The sequence below is a fragment of the Tinamus guttatus genome, unplaced genomic scaffold, assembly GCF_059628265.1.
Source record: "Tinamus guttatus ecotype Peru unplaced genomic scaffold, ASM5962826v1 Tinamus_guttatus_pri_ptg000150l, whole genome shotgun sequence".
Classification (NCBI taxonomy): Eukaryota; Metazoa; Chordata; class Aves; order Tinamiformes; family Tinamidae; genus Tinamus; species Tinamus guttatus.
Window position 1 is genome coordinate 1,292,035 of NW_028288684.1, and position 23,401 is coordinate 1,315,435.

A 23,401-nucleotide genomic window follows, 5' to 3' on the forward strand; every position below is an offset into this window, starting at 1 on the left:
CTATATAAACCTGAGTAGTTGGCGACACTATATATGGTCCATACTGTGCAAATTAAGCATGGGGATTATAAAATTATATTGGTAACACAAAGATAATGAGAATTTGGAAAAGCTTCTTAAAACAGGAACTTGATTCAAAAGTGGAATACAAATATACTGACCAGGACACTGTCTTAAATGATACAAAAATGATTGTAAAGAGCATATATCAGAAATTTACTAAAGTCAGTGTTGTCAGAGATGTCTAAAATAGTTTAGAATAATGAAAATTAATTTCAGTCTGGATCAGATTTTTCAAAATGTAGGCATCTGAATAAGTAGCCTTTTTTTTTTTTTTAATCTTAGACATGAATGACACCAACCCTCGATTAATTTTAACGGACTGTTGAGCAGCACTGAAAAGCAACTGATTTATTTGGCACTTAATGTCTATTTTTAAATGTTGCTGCAGATGTTGCTACAGTTTCAAGCCAAGTGAAGTTTTGAAGCAATAATTACTCTAACATCCTAGGTAGCTGTTGTTTCCTTTTTGCCGTTTTCATTATGTGTGTCAGCACTAAACAACCCCAATGAATCCTCATCAGAGTCTGTAAGTAATTTGCTAGGTAAACTCATCTTTTCTTCATCTGTTTGACCTTGATTTGTGGAAATGATGGGATCCTCTATGGTTCTCTCTGCTGGAGAAGTTGGCTCTTCTTCCAGAGATCCTTCCAGCCCATGTCTCAGTTCATCTTCAGAATCTTCAAAATTTCTGTACATTAAACAAGAAAGTTACATTGATTAAACAGCCCTATTGTAAACTTCTGTAGTTCTGAGGCTTTTGAGGCTTGTAAAAAATACTTTGTAAAAATACACGTTAGATACAAAATGTGACTTGCTTCTTCTTTCTCCATCAGGTTGTTTCTCTGTATTTATAAGGTCCGAGAGCAGGAGTTACAAAAGCCACCGTAATTCTTCTATATAACATTCTTAATGTCAGCATTACCATTTAAAATACTAAATTACAAAATTAAAAGCTCAATTAGTAGACTGTAAACTAGTTTTCTTGATTTATGACTTTAAAAGGAGAGGAAATGCTTGTGGCACTGCAAGCTGCAGTATCGTGAGAACTGTTCAGTTTGACGGCTTTCTTCTGGTATACTTGACTTACGTGTCATCATCATCTGATCTTGGCTCAAGTCTCCCTCCGGCAACGTCAACAGCAGAGTATTTTTCTGAACCATCTTCCTTGTTTTCTTTTGGGGGCAACGAGGTTAATAATGTCCCTTCTGGAAAGGGAAGGAAATGTTCTTTTATTTATATATTAAGTAAACTATAAAAGTTTATAAATTAGTAGCATATTAATAAATAAATACTGGACTTTTGTTTAAATTACAACACTGTAGATATGCTTAACTGACTTCTGTTATTCTTGATCACAAATGTTCTAGTCAATAGTTTATAACTTCTGCTCTGAGTGTTTGTAGATCATAACCAAAGATGTGTAAACAAGAAAGGGAACCTGTTATTAAAGTTTCTGATACAGGGCTGGCATTTTTCAGTGGGAAATCTTAGGGACAGTTTGGGAAAAGCTGAAAATTTCTGTGTGGATGTAGCTGTAGTTCTCGAAATGTTCACTTTCAAAGACCTAAAGGGCAGCCCAAACCTGAAAGGGGAGAAAATGATGATACAAGAGTTGCTGCCTTATGTAGAGGCTGAATTCTGCATTTCAACAACAATCTGTCAATGCAGGTAACAATACAGTTCACAACATTAGCTTGAGGAGCAGGCCAGAACTGTGTATTAAGAGAATGCTTTCAAAATATTTTAATAAATATAACTGATAAAAGCAATGGCAGTTTGAATACATGTGTGACCTTATTCTTCCATGAACCCTGTGAACTCCTGGCATTAGTGAAGTGTGGTTTGATTTCCTTTTCCTTAGCATGGGCTATAGAGTTGTCCTAGGAGAGGAGTGGACATTTAGCTTGTTCAGCTTTCAGGATGGGGTGGTTTTAAAAGACCTTGTTATCCTACGAGAAAACAGGTGTATGAGGCATAATTAGCAGAAGAGCGTCGACTGCATAATTACAATGAAAGATATTTTCTTGCATTAAAAATGATAAGATTTGGCATCTCCTATTTAGCTGGCTTAAAAGATGTGTCATCAAATGAGACATTGAATAGATTGGCAGCAGGGCATAAAATACAATCTCAGGTTACATTTATTGCATTTTTCTATGGGCAATAATCTTGCTTTGCATTTTAGTGCTTAAAATGTACTTTGACTCAACTACGGTTTTTAAAACACATTTATTTCCTTATTTCAGGAAAACCCGCTGTAGTGTAACTAAGTTGGAATTAATTTCAGTGTCAGCTCTATCACTATGGACCATGTCATGGTACTGCATCAGGTACTACTGCATCAGGTAGATAGCCGTTCTATATGAATACAGGCACTTGTATAAATGTTTTTACAGGGTCCTTCAATCACAGCAGTTGCACGGTTGTTCTCTTCTAACATGGGGGCAGTAGTCGCTTGCCTCCATCTACCCAAGCAAATGAAAATACCTTCTGAACTAATAGCTGATAAGTAGAGCTTCCCCTTTTTCCTGCAATTGAAAATGGCAGCTGCCTAGTTAACATCCTGAAAGAAGCTTCTTTCACTGCTAAAAGATAAAGGCTGTGCTTGTTTTTCTGCTTTGGCAACCTCAAAATTTTAGTTCTAATCAAAACTGCTCTTCAATAGTAGAAGAAATAACACACCAAAGAAAAGCTTGTAGAATTTACAATAACCACCATCCTACCTATTTCCTCTTCGAGCTGATTAAAGGAGTCATTACACAGTTCTGTTTTTGCTAATATGTTTAGGAGTGTCCCTGGTGCTGCTTTTTTCCATTGCTTCCTGTCTTCTGCGATGTCTTCAGGCAGAATAACATGGTCAGCTAAAGAACAGGAAGGTTTTCTGGTCAGTAAACATGCCTGTGGCTTGGCACTTGTCTTCTTTTGTCAGGTTCAGCCTTTTTAATTCTAATACCAGTTTATACCCTTTGCGTAATGCTGAAACTTGACTTGTTTTTCCTTGTGCAACTTTTTTTTTCCCTTCTGAAAACTTTGATAAGTATTTGATCTGATTGATACTGTAGATAAAAAATAGTTGGGACTACTGGCCACTAAGAAGCTTAACTGCCACTAAAAATTTCTAACACAGATTTTTATGCTCCAGTAACTGCTAATTAGGCCTGTCTGGAATAAAGAGCTGCAGCTTCACTGAGTAGTTCTTGGTTTCAGAGGGGCTGCTTTCTTAGGGCTGAAAAAGCTCCAAAGAAGTTCCTGCTTCTGCTGTGCCCTGTGCTCACATCTGAGACAGGGTGGGGGGACAAGGTGTGTAAAGCTCATGTAATACTCTGCTTTGACCTGCTTGTCCATGCAAGCTCTTCGGGGTGTTTCTGAGTGTGGGGGTACTGGCAGAATGCTGGAATAATCCTTCTTTTGCAGCAATCGGTCCCTGAAGATCCTTGGCTCGCAGAAAGTTGTGTCCATCACTCAGTCCATCAGTTGCGTGGGTGTCCCCAGCTCTCGTTCACCCAGCACACATTGTGTGAAGTCCTGTGAGTAAAAGCCTGCTAGATCCTGGGAGCATTCTGGTATGGAACTATCTTGGCAAAAGTCTCTAGCTCATCTGGCTGAATTCTAACCATTCTTATCTTCATTCACGGAAAAACTGTAACACATTCTTACCAAGTTCATTTTCAGTCATAGTAGGGGATACAGATGTGACACGAGCATCAGCTAAAACATTCAGGAGTGTCTGAGGGGCTCCAGCTTTCCAACATTTTCTGTTTTCTTTGGCATCACCTACATCGCTGGGCTCTTAAGGAGAAGAAAAGAGCAGAGTTATTTCATCTTTTTCCAAGCAGATTTCAGTGTGATTACAATGTTGACTGTGTCATAAAATCTTAGACAGCTCAACAGATAAACCTGCTACAGTCTGAAATTACTGAAATTAACTAACTCCTAACTCATTTTCAGGACAAATACATTCACTTGGCTTTGCATTTCTCTATGTAATACCTGTTTGGTATCCAGCTAGTTCTTCCAAAGCCCTGTCTGTATGATCTTCATTGACTTCCACCAATTTCTCCTTAAGATTCTCACCATCCACAGAACTTAAAGTCTCACTGAGTTTATCTAGTACCTGAAACAACAGCAACTTAGAAAAGAAATATGGGACAGTAACTAATTGCCTCCCATATCATTGTGTTTGACAAACATTCTCATGTATGTACAAGCAAGTAGTAAAAGTGAAACAGAAGGACTCGAAGTACATATTGTGATTTATGTATCACAGGGTTGCCTGGGAACTATGTAGAAGAGTGAAACAGCAGAAAAACAAAATAGAGCTTAAAAAATTTAGTATATACACTCTGGAAAGAAATTCTGCTTCTCAATGTTGCTAGTAGAAATACTTCAAACATCCTAATGTGATAATAAAAATCTGAAATTAATAGCTAGCTATTAGATGCTGACTGCTCTCATTATGTAATATTTAACATTAGGTTGTGTGTAGTCTCACTACTACTTTGTCTAAATAACACCTGTTTATTGCAATGCCATTCTTTTTGTGTGAAAGAAATGGCCCTGTCCTAATATAATATTAAAGTAGCACTACAATGAACCCAGCTCAACTTTAATGTTATCAGTGGGGGGAAAGTATGTCAAGCTTGGACAGAGATCTCATGATATAGTTGGTAGCAAGACAGCCAACCCTTCACCCAAAAGGACAGAGAAAGACTTATGCAACCAAACAGGATGACACAGAGATGAAAACAAAACAAAAGAAAGTAATAGGAAGTTGGCTTAGAAAATAATTTAGAAGAACAAGAATACATGTCTTGCTGGAGGAACTTTCCTCTCAAGTGAAAATCCCCTGTCCAAGCCATGATAAAATGATCCAGTTCTCCTCAGAAACTACTCTTGGCAGAAAGTTGCAGACCCGTTTTTTGTAATCCCACTGACTTTTTTCTTCTACAGTTCAACAACTCTGCTTCTCCTGACCTTGCAAACCCTGCACGCGTGTTGCCCACAGTCACTCAGCAGTTTTGGCCTCTTCCAAAATGAGGCAGGCCCAGAAAGAAGGCCCTGAGGAGACACTTGCACGATGTTCACACTGAGGAACAGGACTGCTCTCAGGTATTTGCTCTGGCCTGCTGCATAAGCATCAAATACAACTGACACATCACAGGAATTTCTGTGAGAACCAGGTCACAGATGGAGTTTTCTGGCATGTCTAAACTGACAGGAGGATTTTGCCAAGTATTACGTTTCATTAAAATGTTGTAACTTACGATTTAAATGAAATAAGCACATTTTCAAAACCAGTGTAGCTAATAATTGCAAAAGTGGTCATTATAATTTCAAATAATACTCAAGTGTACTAAAAAAATCACAATTAAAATTTGGCATTTGAAAGCTAAATCGTTTTTCAAATGTGTTCCTCTCAAACTTTCGCAAAACTAAAATAGCCGCAAACCTTCACCCTTTACCTTGTGAAAGATTTATCCCATCCAATTTTATTCTAGGCATTATCCTCTTGCAGAAGGTCAGCTACATACTACAGATCAAACAAGCTTCAATAAAGAGCTCCGTTAGAACAAAAGTAAAGGAGGATGGTAATTGACCTTAAAAAAAAAAAACCTTAAATAATGGAGCTACGGTCATAATTTCAGATTACTATAGTAAAGGTTTTGAATAAACTCTAGCCTACCTCTCCTTGAACGCCGACTTCTTCAGGAACACATTTGTCTAAATTAACTTCGAACTTTACTCCTCCCTAAAGAAATTTTACACACATATTAAAATATTATATTTAATAAAACCATTTAATTAAAATGTATACACCTTATATATGTAAAAGAACCCAATTTTTCTATTTAATGAGATTTTTCTTCCATTTAAAGACTGTAGCTGAACAAATTAGACAAAAATAGATCTCAGAAATATAAGTTTGTGGATATTTTAAAATGATTAAATTCACTATACAACCTGCAATATCAGTGATTTTAAGAAAAGTTGTCTTAGATAATTATTTAATTCAAATTCTTGCAATGCACAGAGTGGATTCTTAACTGTTGGTTCTTAGCTAGACTGTTTGGTCTAATTCTGAGTACTACTTTTGGTCAGAATCTCTCCTCATGTCTTATGTGTATTTCCATTGAATACTTTCTCACTCCCTTTTACAACTTAAATGCACTGCAAAGAATAATCATTTATAATGAAATGCTAAGAGAAGTACAGACTGACGTGGCTTCTCATAAAATCATAGAATCATAGAATGCTTAGGGTTGGAAGGGATCTCTAGAGATCATCTAGTCCAACCCCCCTGCACACGCAGGGTCACCTAGAGCACGTGGCACAGGACTGCGTCCAAGCAGGTTTGGAAGATCTCCAGAGAAGGAGACTCCACAACCTCTCTGGGCAGCCTGTTCCAGTGCTCTGTCACCCTCACTGTTAAGAAATTTTTCCTTAAGTTCCTGTGGAACTTTTGGTGTTTCAGTTTGTGGCTGTTTCCTCTGGTTCTGTCGGTGGCCACCACTGAAAAGAGGCCAGCACCATCCTCCTCACTGCCTCCCTTGAGGTACTTGTAGACACTGATTAGATCCCCTCTCAGCCTTCTCTTCTCCAGGCTGAACAGGCCCAGCTCCCTCAGCCTCTCCTCATAGAGCAGACGTTCCAGGCCCCTGATCATCCTCGCAGGTCTGCGCTGGACTCTCTCCAGCAACTCCACAACCCTTAAACTTCTCTTAAACTTAGAGGCAGCATGATACACTAATGCAGCCTGATACAAAGCTAAGAAATTTTACTCTGAGAATGTCTAAAAAGAGCCTCAAATTAATAGAAAGCCTCTGCTATACATTTCTTTTTTCAGTGACCCTATATTCCCCTAGAAATTTTTCTCAAACAGTAGCCCAGTGCTATTAGCTGACTCCCAAACAACCTGTTGTGGCATAACAGGAACATTTGAAACAAACAGATGAAACAAGAAAACAGAAGAAAGGTGGAAATGAGCACAGATACCTTTGTGTTATGTTTCTTTCCTAAGACTGTTTGATCCTGCAGATCCTGGAGTCTGACTTGTTTAAAGTTTTCTTCCACATCCTAGAGGGAAGAAAATCCCAACGTTAGTATGCACTCGTTGGAATCAGAATATGTGTAAGACCTGAATAAACAGTCTTATTTACGCAGTGACTGTAGTCACCAATTTCCTTGTGTATATGCTTGTAAGAATATTCTATTCATTGCTTTATTGTTATTTAGAATCTAATAGTAAAAGACATTACAATTCTGGCATATTTGGCAAAAACAAAATATAGGATACCTTTCATAAAGTGGAAACCTCTGATTTTTTTGCAAGTCTGTGTTTGGAGGATATAGAACTGTGTCAAGGAACAAATAACACCCCTTTTTCTTTTGAAAGACCACACGCAAAACGATTCAGACTGACCTTATTCTGCTAAAAACTGGAAAAGGTGCAAATCAAAAATATAATTGAAACATACATCTGTAGAAAGTCTAACCATGTTTCATAATATCTTGTTTTCTGCTAACATTTAGAAGTTATTTATTATAACATGACATATCATATTACAATACAATTATTGTTACATTATTATATTATTAAATTTAATGATATAAGTTATTAATCATATTTAATTATATTATTTTTTCTATGTTAAAACATATTAGATAAAAGCAGAGTAAATAAGAACTATGTGTAATTCAGTAAGCTGTTGCTTGGGCATGTCCAACTGAGGGCATGTCCTCAACCTCAGATAAAACCACAATTCCCAATTTTTACTTTTTTAAAACATCTAAGCAGTTCCTTCAACAGATGGAGTGCCCATGAACTCAGGTGACGGCAAGCAGATGCAAAGTCTACTGTTTCTTTTCTTTTGTCATCATTCGTTTCCCAGTAAAGCACTAGGAACATCATCTCTGTTCTGTCATGGCTCTGGTTGCTCATAATTTAGTTATCCAGGTGAGTGATGTGTGAATTCATTTTAGAAGAGCCTCGTCCAGGATCCATGAAAATCACTGGAGAGAATCCTACTAATAGTGGCAGGTTTGACCCAAGCACCAGCTGCTAGAGCACAGCAGTGTCTGCCAGGGGTTTATGTGGAAGTCGCCCTCAGGGCTGCATGCCTGAGCTGTGCAGCAAGTCCCGTGCTAACTGAGGCACATCCTGACTGAAGAATCCCAGCAGAAGGATCAGGGCTGTTTCCCCCATGTAGCACCTTCCTTAAAAGAATCGTGTTCATTTTCTGTTCTGCACTGTGCAGTAATTCTGTCACAAATTACTGTCTTCTGCACAGAATTTTTATGAAGTTCTGCCACTAAGACTGGCTTCTTCACTAGTTCAATCATAAAGCAAGGAAAAGAAACATACTTCTCAAAACAGATACTAAGTAGGAGTATATCCTAATACACAGATGAAAGGCAGTTACCAAAACGTATTAGGATACAACTGAATAAACCTCCAGGCTATCCATGAAAGGAGCTTGCAGAGATTTTCACATACAGTGTGAGCATCAGGTGAGATTTTAAATTGATTTTCAGAATTACCATAGAGAGAGAATTAAAAAAAAAAACATGCGAGGCTTGCACTATTCTGTATAATTACTCTATAAATATTACCTAGACTGTAAGACAGTACTGATACCTGAACTGACTGTTCTCTTGTTCCAGATATGTCCTTGGTTTCAAGCCACTCCTCAGCTTTCCCTTGCTTCACGAGATAGGTTTTATCTTGTATTTTTGGATTCTCCTAAAAGACATGCTTATAAAATGTTCATTTCGATTATTACATAAGTGTACCAGCTTTAAAGACTTTCTAAAGGCTTTTTATATTGGAGCTGTGTTACCTGGACTATGCCTGCTCTGAATCTGAGCTCTTTTAGGTCATTTTGGTATTCTTTTCGAATCCTTTCTAATTGTTTCAGGTAATTCTATAAAACAACAGCAAGGTAGAATATGCTTGCATTAGAAATACATATAAAAATAACACTTTTAAAAATATATTCTATGGATATAGAACTATGTATGCACGAGAAAAAAGTATGAGTCCTTTATTGCCAGTTTTAAAGACTGTTTGATAACATTCCATAACAGGGCATTTTTGGAGTCTACTCTTTCAGACTTTAACCCTTTTAAAGCTTTCCATAAGTTTTTTGTTTCATTCTGCGTCTTCTTTAGAACGAAAACAGTTACTTCCGAGAACGGCCTGAGGACTGGCTGATATTAAACTCTGTGACTGGAAATTTGATTAAGTAAATAAGAGAAAAGATGTTTATAAATTATGTATTCTATGGTAATGTCCTCTATGAAATGAAATACAACCTAGTAATATTTTATGGAGAAGCTTTGTCATCCCCCTGCTTTGAAGCAAAAATTTCAAATTTGGATAGAGGATAACTTGTGTGCTAAGGACCTCTCTGCTACTGTTTCTATCAAAGTCTGTGCAAATTTGTCCATACTACAAGCCTCTGTAAAAACTCAATTCTAAACTCACTTCTTACTTCTGAAGAATCTGCATATGACAAGCACATTCTTGCTTCCAAGTCTATCTTCAGGTAAAAATTAATGTATTCATATTTATTTGAAAAACATAGTCCTAAAAATTAAATATATGATATCTATTGTATTTACATCTGTTCACACAAAAAAGAATTACCTGTTTGTTGTCTCAGTCATACAAAAAGAGAAATAGCTTGAGGCTATATAGAATACAGAGAATTTCCAGAAGTTGTAATATACCAGGAAAGCAGTTATGTGTTACATACTACTATATCACATTCTAAATTTCCTAATATGAAGACAAATGAATGACTTCTGAATAATGAATATAAATATACATAAATAATGCATTTATGAAAATTTTCTCTGATTTGTAAATGTGAGGATTTACTGTCCTCTGATATTAGCTAGTTCAATGATATAACTCCACTGATTTCAGTAGAAGTGAGACCAAAATCAAGGTCATGTTTTTAAATGTGATTATGGAAGTCAGACTTGTGTCAAGTCTTCACCAGTCTACCAAAAACAGAAACACATGAAAATAGCTCATGTGTTCCTTGTTGTCAGATGGTAAATAATTGCTTCTTGCATCAAAAACACTATTGACAATGAGTAAAATAAAACAGTCTTAGGCAGCTAAGAAAACCATTTCGTTTTACCTGCTCTTTCATTTCATTCTTTCTAGGTAAGTCCAGCTGATGACCTTTGAGATGCTCTTCCTTTATTTCCTGCTGCTGTATTTGGTCATGACATGGATCAGCAGAGGATGGCCGCAGTCCCTATTAATGTACAAGTAATTCACAGAATAGAAAATTTTCATTTAGAATCCTTTCCTTCAGTGCTCTTGCAATTCACTCCCCCTGTTCCACTGCAATAAGGCAAATGTATATTTTCTGATTTTAAAAAGTTAAAAAAAAGATATAGAAGAATTTTACATTACTGTACCTTTATACCAGAAAATAAAACCTCAAGAAAAGCACTGCAGAACATAACAACAAATTTACTAAAGCAGAACTTGTTACTTGTCACTGTTACAGTCTGCTACTAGAAAGACAAGAATTCGTCTTTTGAAATTTCATTCAATTGCTTTTACAAATTTTATTCAATGATTTGCTTACCAACTGCTTTTCCACTTTAACCTTGTACTGCTGGGCTTCAAGACGCCTTTGAAGATAATCTGCAGGCCTGAAAGAAGAAAGTACTGTTCATATACGACATTTTATTTTCGATACATAGACTTCCCTTTCAGTTTTGACACATAATATGAATTGAGCTCTCTCTCGAAACAACATAAAGCAGAGAAAGCATATCTACATTGTGTATTCCCTTCCTACTGCTTCAGTTACATAAGCCTCTGCAACAAAGTGCTTTTCTACCTTTTCTCTGATAAATGGTATTTGGAAGCGTTCGTTAAAACAGTTGTTCAGTTCGAGGGAAAATTGCAAGAATGAAGGTGGCATATTCAGTAGTAACTTTTTTATTTCTCTTCTGTGTTTAACTATCAATCTAACTTTGTATTTATGTATTTTGGATTTTTTTAAGATCTATATTTTATATAAAATAATCAGCAATAATTGTAAGTTTCCTAATTTCTATTTACTTAACTTGCCCACACAATCCACTTGTGTCTCCGAGAGTCAAAATGAACTGGGCTTGTCCGTGAGTAAGACACTATAAACTCATCTCAGAGAAGATGTTCTAAATTTGATGATCCTTCACTGAAACATTCTAAATTACTGAATGAAAATTCAACCAGGCTAAATGGAAAGTTCCCAAAGCATGCAAATATTGAAACTTCCTCACTTATTTACCTTTTTCAAAGTTTGTAAAGTTCATTCATTCATAAAATGGTCAGTCATGGAATGGACCAACAATTTCAAAAGTTAAAGAAAAACAAAACAAAACAAAAACAAAAAACAAGATTTTACACCTGCTTTGTGAAAGGAAGACTTTGAAGTATAGAAACTACTGGGCAAAATCTGAGCTCTGCAGAAAGAAATGTGTGGCCTGCTTCCCTCCTTGCTCCCCTGTTTGAATAACTTTTTGCTCTTTAGAACTTTCCGGTCCCAGGCAGTGATTATCCCTGGTATAATCAGAAAGTCTGAAAAATGGTGGGGGTTATTCCCCTAATAAAATGCTGGAAGTTGGGAGGCATTTTGAAAATGGAATTTCAAACATTAGGAAAATAGGCAGCAGGTGCTTCTAGCTAGACAGCAACAAAGTTTTGTCTTGTTGTACACAAAAAAAAAAAACTTGTGAAACAGCAAGCAGAGAAGGAATCACACTGATGTCCAGGTCCCTATTGCCATGTGATTGAGACCATGAGTAACTCAAGCTCCACAGGAGTTTACTGCTAACCCAGGACAGAGCTTACCAGTCAGCTGGCGGGGGTGAGGGTGCCACTTGTCCCTTCAGCTTATAGTATTCCTCAAGTCTTTGGCTGACGTGAGAAAGGTCACACTGTGCATTAGTTTTTCTCTGCAAGTTGTCAAGTTTATCGTAGTAATGACCGTAACGCCCGTGTACTCTCATACTTTCTGGCCTTTCTGCCACTTTGATGCTGGAACTCTGTAGCTGAAAATATGGTAAAGGATGTTAATCTTTTGTCCTCCATATCCACATCATTTTGAATTAACTTCCTGTCCCTCTCTTCATTCTCAGGTGCATGATAATATAGACTATATATAGTATAGCTGGTGTAAATTCTCCAAACACTTTCACCCCTAATCCAGAAACCTCCTAATTTCCCGAGGCCTAAGTAATCCTACTACTGTCTCTCCCTGTTCCTTACACAGCAGCCCACGTTGCTGGATGAGTCTATCAGCGTGGGGCATTTTACCTGTAACCTGCTTCTCCTAGAGCCGCCGCATCGTTCCGAAGGCCAAAGCACTGATTAATTCCAAGAGAGACTTATTTTGACATGTGAGAGCAAGGGCATCCTGGGCTGTAGTTCTGGGAATGTACACATTGAGAGCTGCTTTCAGGGGAGCACTGAGCTGGTTCACACCGCCTTTTTGATTATGGGCCAGGGCATCTGGCCTTTCATTTCTCAACGTCCTCACTGTGATGGGACATTCCTGTATCTCTATGCCGTGACAAGACTGTCTTTTCATTTCTCTTTTTTTTTTTCTTTTTCTCATATTTCTCATATGAGCAATGGGGAGAAGGCCTAGCTATTGTGACATGATATAAAAAGTATGGTAAGACATCCGTGAACTTTCCCACAGTGGGATACTATAAGCTACCACATGCTGTATTTGAAAAATGAAAAAAAAAATACCTATAGTCTGGATCACAGCACAATATAAATTACTACCTATATTAGAAGAAAAAATTCCCCTGACAGTGATGTTAACACCAAAAAAAGTTATTTTTGTCCCTTATTGAAAGGTGTTTTGAGAGCATGGTACTCAAAAGCACCATCGCCCCAAGCAACAGAGAAATCAAGGCCACCTAAATGAATGTAAGGTGACTGTGAACTGTGGACAGTGAGTCCCTAAGCAATCATTGAGAGCAGAACAGTGTAAGTATCCACCAAACCCTGTGAACTGCTTGTTTCATCTGGATGCAGAAAGAATGTGGGGACCTGCCCAGTGTTAATACTAAGAGATCTGTCTGGTAGACAGTGGACAAAAACCTGTCTTTCCTTCTTGCAGTGCACAATCAAAGGAAACTTATCTAGTATCTCTGAATTTGCATCAGATATGTACCAGTGTAACTACGGGAAAAAATAAGACCTATATTCTGTATAGGGGCAGGGTAGTATAAGAGATTGCTGGAGGGCTGCTCCAGCTACCATTGGGAGCTCCAACTTCTACATTGCTGTGCTCTGTGCTCACCAGCAGCCAAGGCAGTACTACGTGCTCTTGAAAACGGACAGAGGGGTATGAGGTGAGGACATGGAAGAGGCTGAAGAGGCACAGGGCTGAGATCTAGCCTAAGGAAAGAAGGAGGTGGAAAACAAGTATAGGACAGAGATGTTCTAAGGAACTGGGGCTGTCTACTGCTGGATGAGGTGCCAGTTGGTTGTAATAGTATCTGAGACGGAGGCAGTGGGTGCCAGGGGTTTTGCTCATGAAATGGGTTCTTAGGGGCAGTGAGATAAAAGGTTACATATGAAGTATAAGGTTTGTTCTTATAGCAAAAATGGAAGAGACTCAGTTAATCTGTCTTTTGACAAAAGGAAATATAAAGTATGCCTGGGCCCTTGTGTTACCAGGGACCATACTGAAGCAGCCTAAACTCAGTGTCTCTCAGCTTGGCCTTTTCAACAGCAGAAGCTTCAAAAATGCTTATCTATCTCCACAGGCTCAGCATAGGGCATTAAGATGAATTTAGTTGGTCTTAATGAGGCCTTTGGAAGGGTCTTATTTGAAAGCAGGAATACTCCTCCTGGAGATAATCATCCTAGAATCCTACAAAAGGATTCTGGAAGACCTCTAGATCCTAGATCTACATCTAAATCCTAGAAGACAGTGGAGTTCATGCAATTTTTCTATACACGGTACCCGAAAAATAGGCTGTTGCTCTCTTGAAGGTTTCCATTGATTTCTTTGAAACAATTCCTGTTTCTTGACAGGTACAACCAGCTCGCATTCCGGAGGAACTTCTTCCTGGGCTCTCGTTTTCTGAAGTTTATGTGCTTCTTAATGACAAGAGATTAAAAGGTTATCTACTGTGCTTTCATCATGAGAGTTGCAAACCACAGTGAGGTGCACACCCCCAGCACGGCAGGCTGAGCCCCTTTGTGTCCTTTCATTACCACCATCACCACCACCATTCCACACTTCCTATACATCCTATTCATCATTCTTGGAACTACATGTTTTTGAAAACATTAAGATTTGTCAAACTGATGTGAAGTGCACCTTACTGATTAGTTTTACAAAGAAGTACACTGAATCAAAGGGAGACTTCTAAACCAAAACACTGATTTGATGAATCATCAAATCATCAAGAACAGAAATCAGAAGATCTAATTCTTAAGCTTAGATTTCATAAGAGGCTTAATGTCTGCCTCCTTCTTAAGTACCTCTTTCTTAAACTTAGCTCTCGCTATTCTGCTGCCACTAGACCATGCTGTAGTACATGTGAAATTGGGAAAGGAGGACTGCAAAACTAAACAAAAAATATATCAATCCCCCAAGCAAGAGAACAGTACAATATACCATTCAAGTTTGGTCAGAATAAGTATGTCGTATACTTGTACAGTATAAGTAGCTGAAATAAAGAAAACTAGCGTATTTGTTAGAATTAAGTGGTTCTAAGTGACCATTAAGTTCTTGAGTAATGACTCTTATCCACCAGAGTATCACGTCTGGGACATAAAATGCTTGAAAATTATAAGTATAAATATTTTTCATAAGGCCTGACTTAGGCATTCAGATGCCACTGTCAAAATTGCATTATGTCTGAAGGCACATAAATCTCCTTGAAATTATTTTGCAAAATAAAATGGGTTCTTACATTTCTGAAGAACTTTCTGAAAAATAAAAGTTCACCATGCCTGTAAGTTAATGGTTTATTTTCACACATATGTTTAAGCTGCTTTCATATTTCAAAATAAATTTTGAAGAATAATTTTGATATCCTGAAGAGTATAGAATTAGGAAAAGATCACTCTGCCAGAAATACATCAGACATCCAGCAGTTCACACAGGGACGCTATTTCCTGTCATCCATGTCTTCTAACAGTATGCTTAACTGATCTATGCAAATACAGTTCGTTGCCTCTCACAATTTAATCTGATTTATACTATTTTTTAAAATACAATTCTATTATTTTGTAAAATACTGTGGAAAAAAAAATGCAGGAGTATTTTTAATTTTTTGCAGGTACCTTGGCAAAATGAAGTGGCTTGTCATGAGACAGACCTGAACTACATCTTTGCCAAAGTCTTCCTGTGTTGTAAATTATGTTCTTACAAGAATTAAGATTAATGTTTCAGCACTTTCCTATGGCAGCTTTTCTGGCTGAAATGTGGTAACAAGCCAGTCTGACAGCTGCCTTTTCCTGAACCGGACAGTGATGCACTGTCTGGAGTCAAAGTTTTTACTTTGCAGTTCTCACCTCTGTTTATTTGCAACTTTGTGGGAAGCTCTTGTGTGCAAATGTGCATTAAAAACTGCAAGAAAGATTTATGGCAAATATGAAATATTTAATAATTAATATTATTATCATTACCTTGCATCAACTTCTCTCCAGGCTGCAATGCTGATGGTCTTTTTCTGTGTATCAAAGTGTGACTGAATTCTTCTTGCATTATCTATAAGCAAAAAAGTATCCGATTGATATAATTGTTTAGGCCACTTCGGTAAGAATTTTTCTCTCAGTAAGCAGCAACCCAAAATACTCACCTCAGGGGGCAAATATCTGACAACGAGCTTCTCCAAAAAGGGCTTCCTTAAAACAGAATTGATGGATGGTCGATCTCTTGGAGATATTTTAAACAATTGGGAAATTAATATCCTCAGATCATAAGAATAGTTGGGAGACACAGGCTGAAAATGTCCTCTGCAGATCTTCAGCACCAGCTGGTGCAAACTATTGCCTTCAAACTCAAAGAAAAAAGTAAAATTATGACAGCAAGTATTTCTGCTTGATAATGAAAATGACAGATTAGATTTATATAATATATATATGCCCAACTTATATAATCAGTGTGGCAAACCCCTGACAAAAAAAAAAGGGTTCTTGTTGACAGTAGCTCTGTGCTATGGAAATGTCTTCATGAAGCCTTTCTCACTATCCACAATGTGCTGTTTTCAAGCAACATGTCTATATTTCCATTTCTTTGCTGGTAAAACTAATACAACCACTCACTCTCTCACCATATTTCTTAGTTACATTCTCCTTGTTTCGCTGCACAACTCAGCAGGTCAGCTCAGCACATTTGGTATCTTTCACAGTCTGCTGTCACACACTAACCACAGAAGCAATTATTCCAGAATGAAAGGTGATTTATCTTGCCAAAAGCTGCACAACAAAGACACCTGCATATTTACTACCTTAACAGTGTTCACTTTCAAAACCACAGTCCACACAACTTAACCTTTGTGTTCCATGCTCTCTCGGGAACCAAAGGACAATTTGATTTCAACAATTGATGCTACAGAATCAGCAACATCAAGCTCATCAGATAACCTTTTCCTCTTTGCTCAGCAGATTTCATAGCAGGTCAGCATCTTTCCAGCTTTTAAGGCATGAATAAATGTTATGATTGATGTCTAAGTATAGACATGTGTGTATATATGGTTAGTATATATGATTAATATGATATATAATTATTAATAGAATTAATAATATAATTAGTGATTTATTATTGCATAAATACGGCAAAATATACTATATTTCTATTTATTATGCACAGAACAGACATCGTATGAAAATTTAAACACTAGCAGTCATGTTTTAATACCAACAAGCAGCTGCCTATAGATGTTGTTATTATCAGGTTTTTTTACGTCTTTCTACTACCTTTTTTGATATTGATCTAATTCTAAGGTACTTACAGGATGCTTCAGCGCACATAGTTCATAGAGAACACAGCCAAGAGACCAAATATCTCTGTGAATAAAAGAAATGAAAATAGGCTGTAATATTTGCACACACGTAAGCAGTTCCTCTTCTCAGCCCATAAACTTATTATGATTCCATCACAGATTAATATTGATGCAAAATACAATTTTTGACACTATGTACAGTAAAAAAAGAAACTATTTTGATCATGGCACCAAAGTTTCTATGCTCCTTAAGTAAGTACTTCTGTTTGTTATTACTGGAAAAGGCATGTGTCAAAATGAAATGCCTGCTTAATATTCCTAGCGGGATGAAGGGCAAAGTGTTCACTGGCTGACTTGACAGTTAAGGGGATAATAAGAGAACAAAATTGCGTAACAAGCACATTATTGCTGAGATGCTAGTCTGGACTAAGGGCTGTTTTGTGATAAACACATTCCCCACAGAGCAGCGAGCTTAGTTCCCTCAGCTCCTGACTTTTCAGTGTATTTCATGTAATATTTTGTGTAAGTCTGAGTGAGCCTTTACAGTTCTCAGAACTATTTGTCTTCCCTGCAGATAACTATTGCGAAGTATGTTCCAGCCAATCCAGCAGCTTTCTTCCTAGTGCATTTTTGCAAATCGCAAATGATTCCATCAAAAATTCACAAACTCTGAACTAAAAAGACCCATATCTGTATTGGTTACTTCATGTTGGAAACACTGAGAGGATGTTAGCGTTTGATGGAAAACCAGATACAGCAAAGCTAAGTTCTCTTACACCTGGATATACTCATGCATAAGTATAGGAAGAAAAGAGAGACTTACGTTTTATTGTTATAGGGTCGATTCTCACAGATTTCAGGTGACAGATAATAGGGGGTTCCTACACAGGAATAGGCAAGCTCCAGAGTGCTAATGGAACAGACCAAAGAAAAACTCAAGTACTGCCTAGTTCTGTGTAAAAGCAACCAATTATTTTATTACAAATGATTTAGTATCTAGCCAGATAGATCCAAGGTTTAATCGAGCTTGCCATATTTCAGGATAAGAGCAAAAATGGTAGTTTCAAACCCTGGGATACTAGACTTCTTCATCAGGCACCACCCATCTTCAACCTGTACATTCAGTTTGCGTCCTGAACATTCAAGAACACTCATATTTAGTGTAAGTCACAGACTAATTAAAAAAGGTGCTTACTTGTTCAACTCTCTTGCTACGCCAAAGTCCCCAAGCTTCACTACTTTTCCCTTCTTGCTAAGAAAAATGTTCTGCAAACAAAGAAGATACTGGTATGCAAAAGGAAATATGGCAGAGCTTCTTAGGCATATTTTTTACAAGACAAAAATGCCTCTTTCCCAGTTGCAGTTTTGCTACCTGCGCTTTTACATCTCTGTGTAAAATCTTCCTGTCATGAATATGCTTCAATCCCAAGGCGATCTGCACAAACCAGCTCAGAATCTGCAGCGAAAGATAAAGGAATCGGGTGTCTATAAATTTGTGTGGCTTTAATTTCCAGTAGGATGTCTTACTTAAAATCTAATATATGTAGAATACACACAATATAAAAACTTTGACTGATTAAAATTAATGACAGACTTTTCCTTTCCTTTTTATTAACTGTAACAAAACTAAGTGGAAATAAATACCTACTCCCACTTTTCCTATCAAAGTCAAATTTTCATTGACTGTGACAGGATCTGTATCACAAAAAAAAAAAAAAAAAAAAAAGACTGTAGCATTAGGTCAAAGAAGAATATCTGGAAATGGGTGAATTCAAATTGTAACAAAAACAGAATGGGATAGTGCCCTCTTAATCCTCAGTGGTGGAAGTCATACTGGTTCTAAAAATATTTTAGTCTTACCGAATGTGGCATGGGAAAAGGAAACAGAGTCTAAGGGTCTGAAATGTGGTTAAACAGCAGAGCTATAAGAAAAAAAAAAAAAACCAACAAAAATGCATAACAACTAATAGTACAGATTTACCCTTTATCCTGCACCCAGCATAATTCTTAAGCACATACTTAGCTCCAAATGTAAGTGGATTTTACCAAATAAGAGCTTTTGTACATAATTCAGAGAAGGTAAGCATATACCTTCCTTAGTAGTGTCTCTCTTTAGGGAAACAGGTGGTCATAGAAGGCTTTGACTCAAAAATTCATCTCTTATTGCTGCAGGTGTAGTACTGCAGGTCATAAATGAGACTTCCTTAGGCTAACATTTAAAATGCAAAAATATTTTAACAAAGTTATATTTAATTGGACCATTTGCTTCTTTATTTTGACTGTCAGATGAATTTCTAATTTTTATAATCCCTTCTTCTGTCTTTATGTCAATTCTCTTTTGATATTAATTATTCTGTCTTGCGGTCGCAGTTTTTGTATGTGCTCATTTTCCACTTTGCATTTGTATGATCTTTGATTTAATTCTCTCTATTTTCTCTCTTCTGTTCTCTATACCTCTAGTATGACTCCCAGTAGGATCATAAAATGCAGTATTACTGAACCAGTAATTCACTTCCAACTGACTTTCGTACTAGGGAATTCTTCTTTTCCTTCTAGAGGAAAAAAAAGTGACATTTCTCTTTTTTCCACTTTTATTTTAAGGGTAGATTTCTATTAACAGTTTAGATAATAGGTACTGAGGGTCTTAGATCTTAGCTATCCAGGTACATTTTTATAGTGCTGAAAAACTGGAATGTACCAGTGTCTACCGCAGTGTTTGGTAAACTAAGTAAATAACTGAAAATTTTCTTCAGAAAGCTAGAAGAGAGCAAAAAAATATAAAAGAATAAAGACTTGTGGAAACTACTGTTTCTATGAATTGCAATACTTATCACATGTACATATTTATACACTAAAATATATGTAAACATATTCCGAAAGCAGTTACGATCTTGGGATTTTTTTCTTCTGTGCCATTTTAACAATTTAAACAGCATCAGAGAAGTCTTGATCTGAATGAAGCGAATGAGTGATTTACTGTTGATTTCAGTATAAACCAGGACACAACACAGTGCAAACAGCATAACAGAATGAACACAGGTATATAATGTAATCCCCTATAATTGTAAAACGCGATTTAAAAGGTCTTTCAGCTTAAAAGAGGCACTATTAACATAAGGAAACAGCACATTCATAACAGAATGGAGGACGTGATAAAATTGACATCAAAAGACTGCTAATGATTTAAAAACTTTTTTTTTTTTTTTTGTAAAAAGCAAACTCTAAATTCTCATTAATATCACAAAGTTTTGCTAAAATGTTCAATCTTTTGACAACAGTTCAGGCAAGAAACAGTATCCAAAAGCAGCTAACCCAAACCGTGTGTTTTATATAAGTCCTTTCCCATAAAAGTTATTTCTTTCACCTGGTCCTCATCAAAAAGCACTCCGTGCTGCATGTTTATCCGCTTCCTTAAATCTCCACCGTCACAGTATTCCATCACAATGTATAGCTTGTTTTCATCTGGAAGAAAAGTATGTATTTTCTTTTGTCACTTATTGCCTATTAATAGAGCAATATTTTTTTTTTTTGATTTTGTATAGTCATTAGTTTTAAAAAGAGTACTTAATCTACTCTTCCACTTCAAAAGGTTACTCATGTTACTCACATGGATACCTCTAGCTAAGCCTGACAAAAACCTGACTCGAGCAAAGCTCTGAAACACAAGCAAATTTCTTTAGATGGAGATTCACCAAAACGTTACATATATGCAATGTCTCTTCAAAGCCCTCACTGATAGAAGTCGGATGGACAGTTGCAAAGCTAATGTTTTGCAAAAGGCTTCATAGTTGGGATAGTTTAGAGTTATGGAAAGAGCTAAAAGTAGACACTCTAATACTAGAAATAAACAGCAAGGCTTTCTTATTACGGAAACTCATCCTCAACTCTCTGGGTTTCTCAAGACTACTAAATGTACCTGCTCATGAAAATGTTTATAGTCCTGATCACAGAAAACAACTCAAGCACAATGATTCTAGCCCTCTTTCCAAACCCAGAAGTAGAGCTCAAGACCATACTGGTCGTCAGGATCAATTTCCTGCCACACTCAAAGACTCTCATCTCCAGCTGAGTCTCCTGGCAAAGTCCCACAAACTCCCAATTCTGATTTGGATTAGGCGAGGATTTGAGTTCAACTTAAGCCATCTAAACACCCAAGGACCTAGCATTTACTCTACCTTAGATCCCACCTGTGTAAGGGAAGAGGGCAAGTGAGGACAGAGCCCAGTGCTTTGTGTTCATTTTTAGGAACTGGGACTTGTATGTCCCCAGCATTAAGTCAGAGGCTGAGGGCAGGCTCAGGATTGGGCAACAGGATCTAATTGTGTTTTGTTGTATTCTGCTCCCGTAATCACAAAAAAAAAAAAATCAAAAATGTTAAAAGTAAACCTTGCAAAGAAGCGTAGAAGGTTACTATATTTGCATGCTTCATCTTGGCCAGAAGAATGACTTCTTTCTGAGAGGCTGCTTTTTCTTTCACAGGCATCTACAAAGAAGTAAGAAGCTACATGCTAGCAATGATGTATTAAATCCTATTCATAAATACTAACACAGGTCATGGGTCAACCACTCCCAGAAAGAAAGATTTTGCACCAAGGTGCATTGCAGAAATACAAAGAATATAAAGATATGGTGCATATATCATGTAAAAATATCCATTTGGACTATACATTTGAAAAAATTTTGGAACTTCAATAAAGTCAAATCAAATTATGGTATTTTACAAACGGGCAAATATGTAGCCGCAAACCTTTTAAACAAATGCTATGGCTCTTACTAAGTTAGTCAAGAAATAGAGTTAAATGGGGACGTTCCCTTAAGTATTTGCAGAAAAAGGGTGTAGGTGATTTTGCATTCTTAATATAGTAAAGAAAAAAAAAAGTCTTTCTGTTTTACTGTTGTTAACTGTTCTTGTACTATTTCAGCATTTTTTTGCCTTGTTATCTTGCAAGCCTTGTTACTTTGTTTCCCTGTAAATGAAAAACTTCTATTTACTTCACTGTGATCAGACTTTGACTACTATTATTTGCTGATAATTTGTTGATAATGTATTTCAGAGTTTTCTGAATCTGGCTCATGATTTCAGAATTACTGGAATTGCCAATAATAACTGACTTTCTAATATTTTTCCATGTCATGTAAATCAAATTAAAATTAGAAGTATGTGCTTTGTAGTGGTCATAAGCACAGAGAGAAACTACTTATTTTTATCTAGAGTCATTATTAGCATATCAATTTTCTGGTTTTGAATCTAGAAGTTATATAACTAAGTCCAGAAGTGAAGTATAAAAATTCATTCTTCTATTAGATTTTTTTGTGTATTGCACCTAGAAATTCAATAGAGTGGCTTAGATTATCAAAAGACCTGTCAAAAGTATTTAAACACTCAATTTGTATCAAAATCGTGGCAAATTTAATTGCCTTTCTGGAATTAGATATACGACTGGGGTTTTCTCCTATCTGTGCTAGTCACCCTAATCCACCTATCCACCTATTGCCAACAGAAAGAAACTGGTCACTTTTATGGAATAAGTCATCTCGTTCTAAAGCAGAAGCCTAAAATAGGCAAGACAAAGAGCATCCTAAAAATGCATATTTCTCTTTTCTCCTAGAAGGGCAGTCTAGCCAAGTAAGCTCTGCTGCTGACATCCACAGAATGGGTATTTAAAATTAGATGAGATGAATCCCATCCTTAATGTCAAAATGCCATAAACACAAATGAGAGTCTGAAAGGCCCCTCCCTTTGCAAATTACTCAGGGAATATGCCTATGAAAGAAAGAAATGAAGAAATTGAGAAAAATATATCAAAAATATATATGTTGTTCAGTAGTTTCAGAAACAATAGCTTCATTGCTGCTGAGTCAGCTATTATAATATTTAAATTAGCCTAATGTCATACTCTGTAAGTAGAGGTAGGTTTTGAAAAGAAGTAAAATGTAGTGAAAAATAAAGAGAATGCTAATACTAAAATGCATATTTATTTTATGCTTGTAAAATCACTAAGTTAGCAATAGGAAACTACAGTCTTTGAAAAGTTTAACATGCAACTGTAGAGGAGATAAAACACAACCCAAGTTTACGCCCTTGTTAAACACAACATCACAATCAGATAAATAATAACCATTGCTATCACACAGGTTTTATTGTTTTACCTTAGTTAGACTGATCTCTTTTATAACACATTGCTCTTTATTTATTTTTCCTTTTGCCAAGAATACTTTGCCAAATGATCCTTCCCCAATTTCTTTTATGATTTCATAATTATCCATGATGTCTTTATCTTCATGCAGTGTCTAAAATAGAAAAATCTCCCAATTAGTATTGCACAAGTAGTTCCTGCTATCCCCT

At 36.6% G+C, this 23,401-nt stretch overlaps 1 protein-coding gene across 1 annotated transcript; it reads right to left on the reverse strand.

Moving 5' to 3' along the window:
- Window positions 1–448: 448 nt before the first annotated feature.
- On the reverse strand, window positions 449–23,322 carry NEK5 (NIMA related kinase 5). Its single transcript, XM_088522246.1, has 22 exons — window positions 23,206–23,322; window positions 21,442–21,538; window positions 20,420–20,517; window positions 18,428–18,511; window positions 18,251–18,321; window positions 17,879–17,965; window positions 17,065–17,119; window positions 15,910–16,110; window positions 15,737–15,818; window positions 14,061–14,194; window positions 11,927–12,126; window positions 10,671–10,737; window positions 10,212–10,331; window positions 8,901–8,984; window positions 8,699–8,803; window positions 7,057–7,137; window positions 5,747–5,812; window positions 4,054–4,177; window positions 3,721–3,852; window positions 2,787–2,924; window positions 1,151–1,268; window positions 449–751 (listed from the first exon to the last, which is right to left on the reverse strand). Exons 1-22 carry the CDS (start codon window positions 23,320–23,322, stop codon window positions 508–510), a joined length of 2,505 nt encoding a protein of 834 aa, XP_088378372.1. The 3' UTR covers window positions 449–507.
- Window positions 23,323–23,401: the final 79 nt, after the last annotated feature.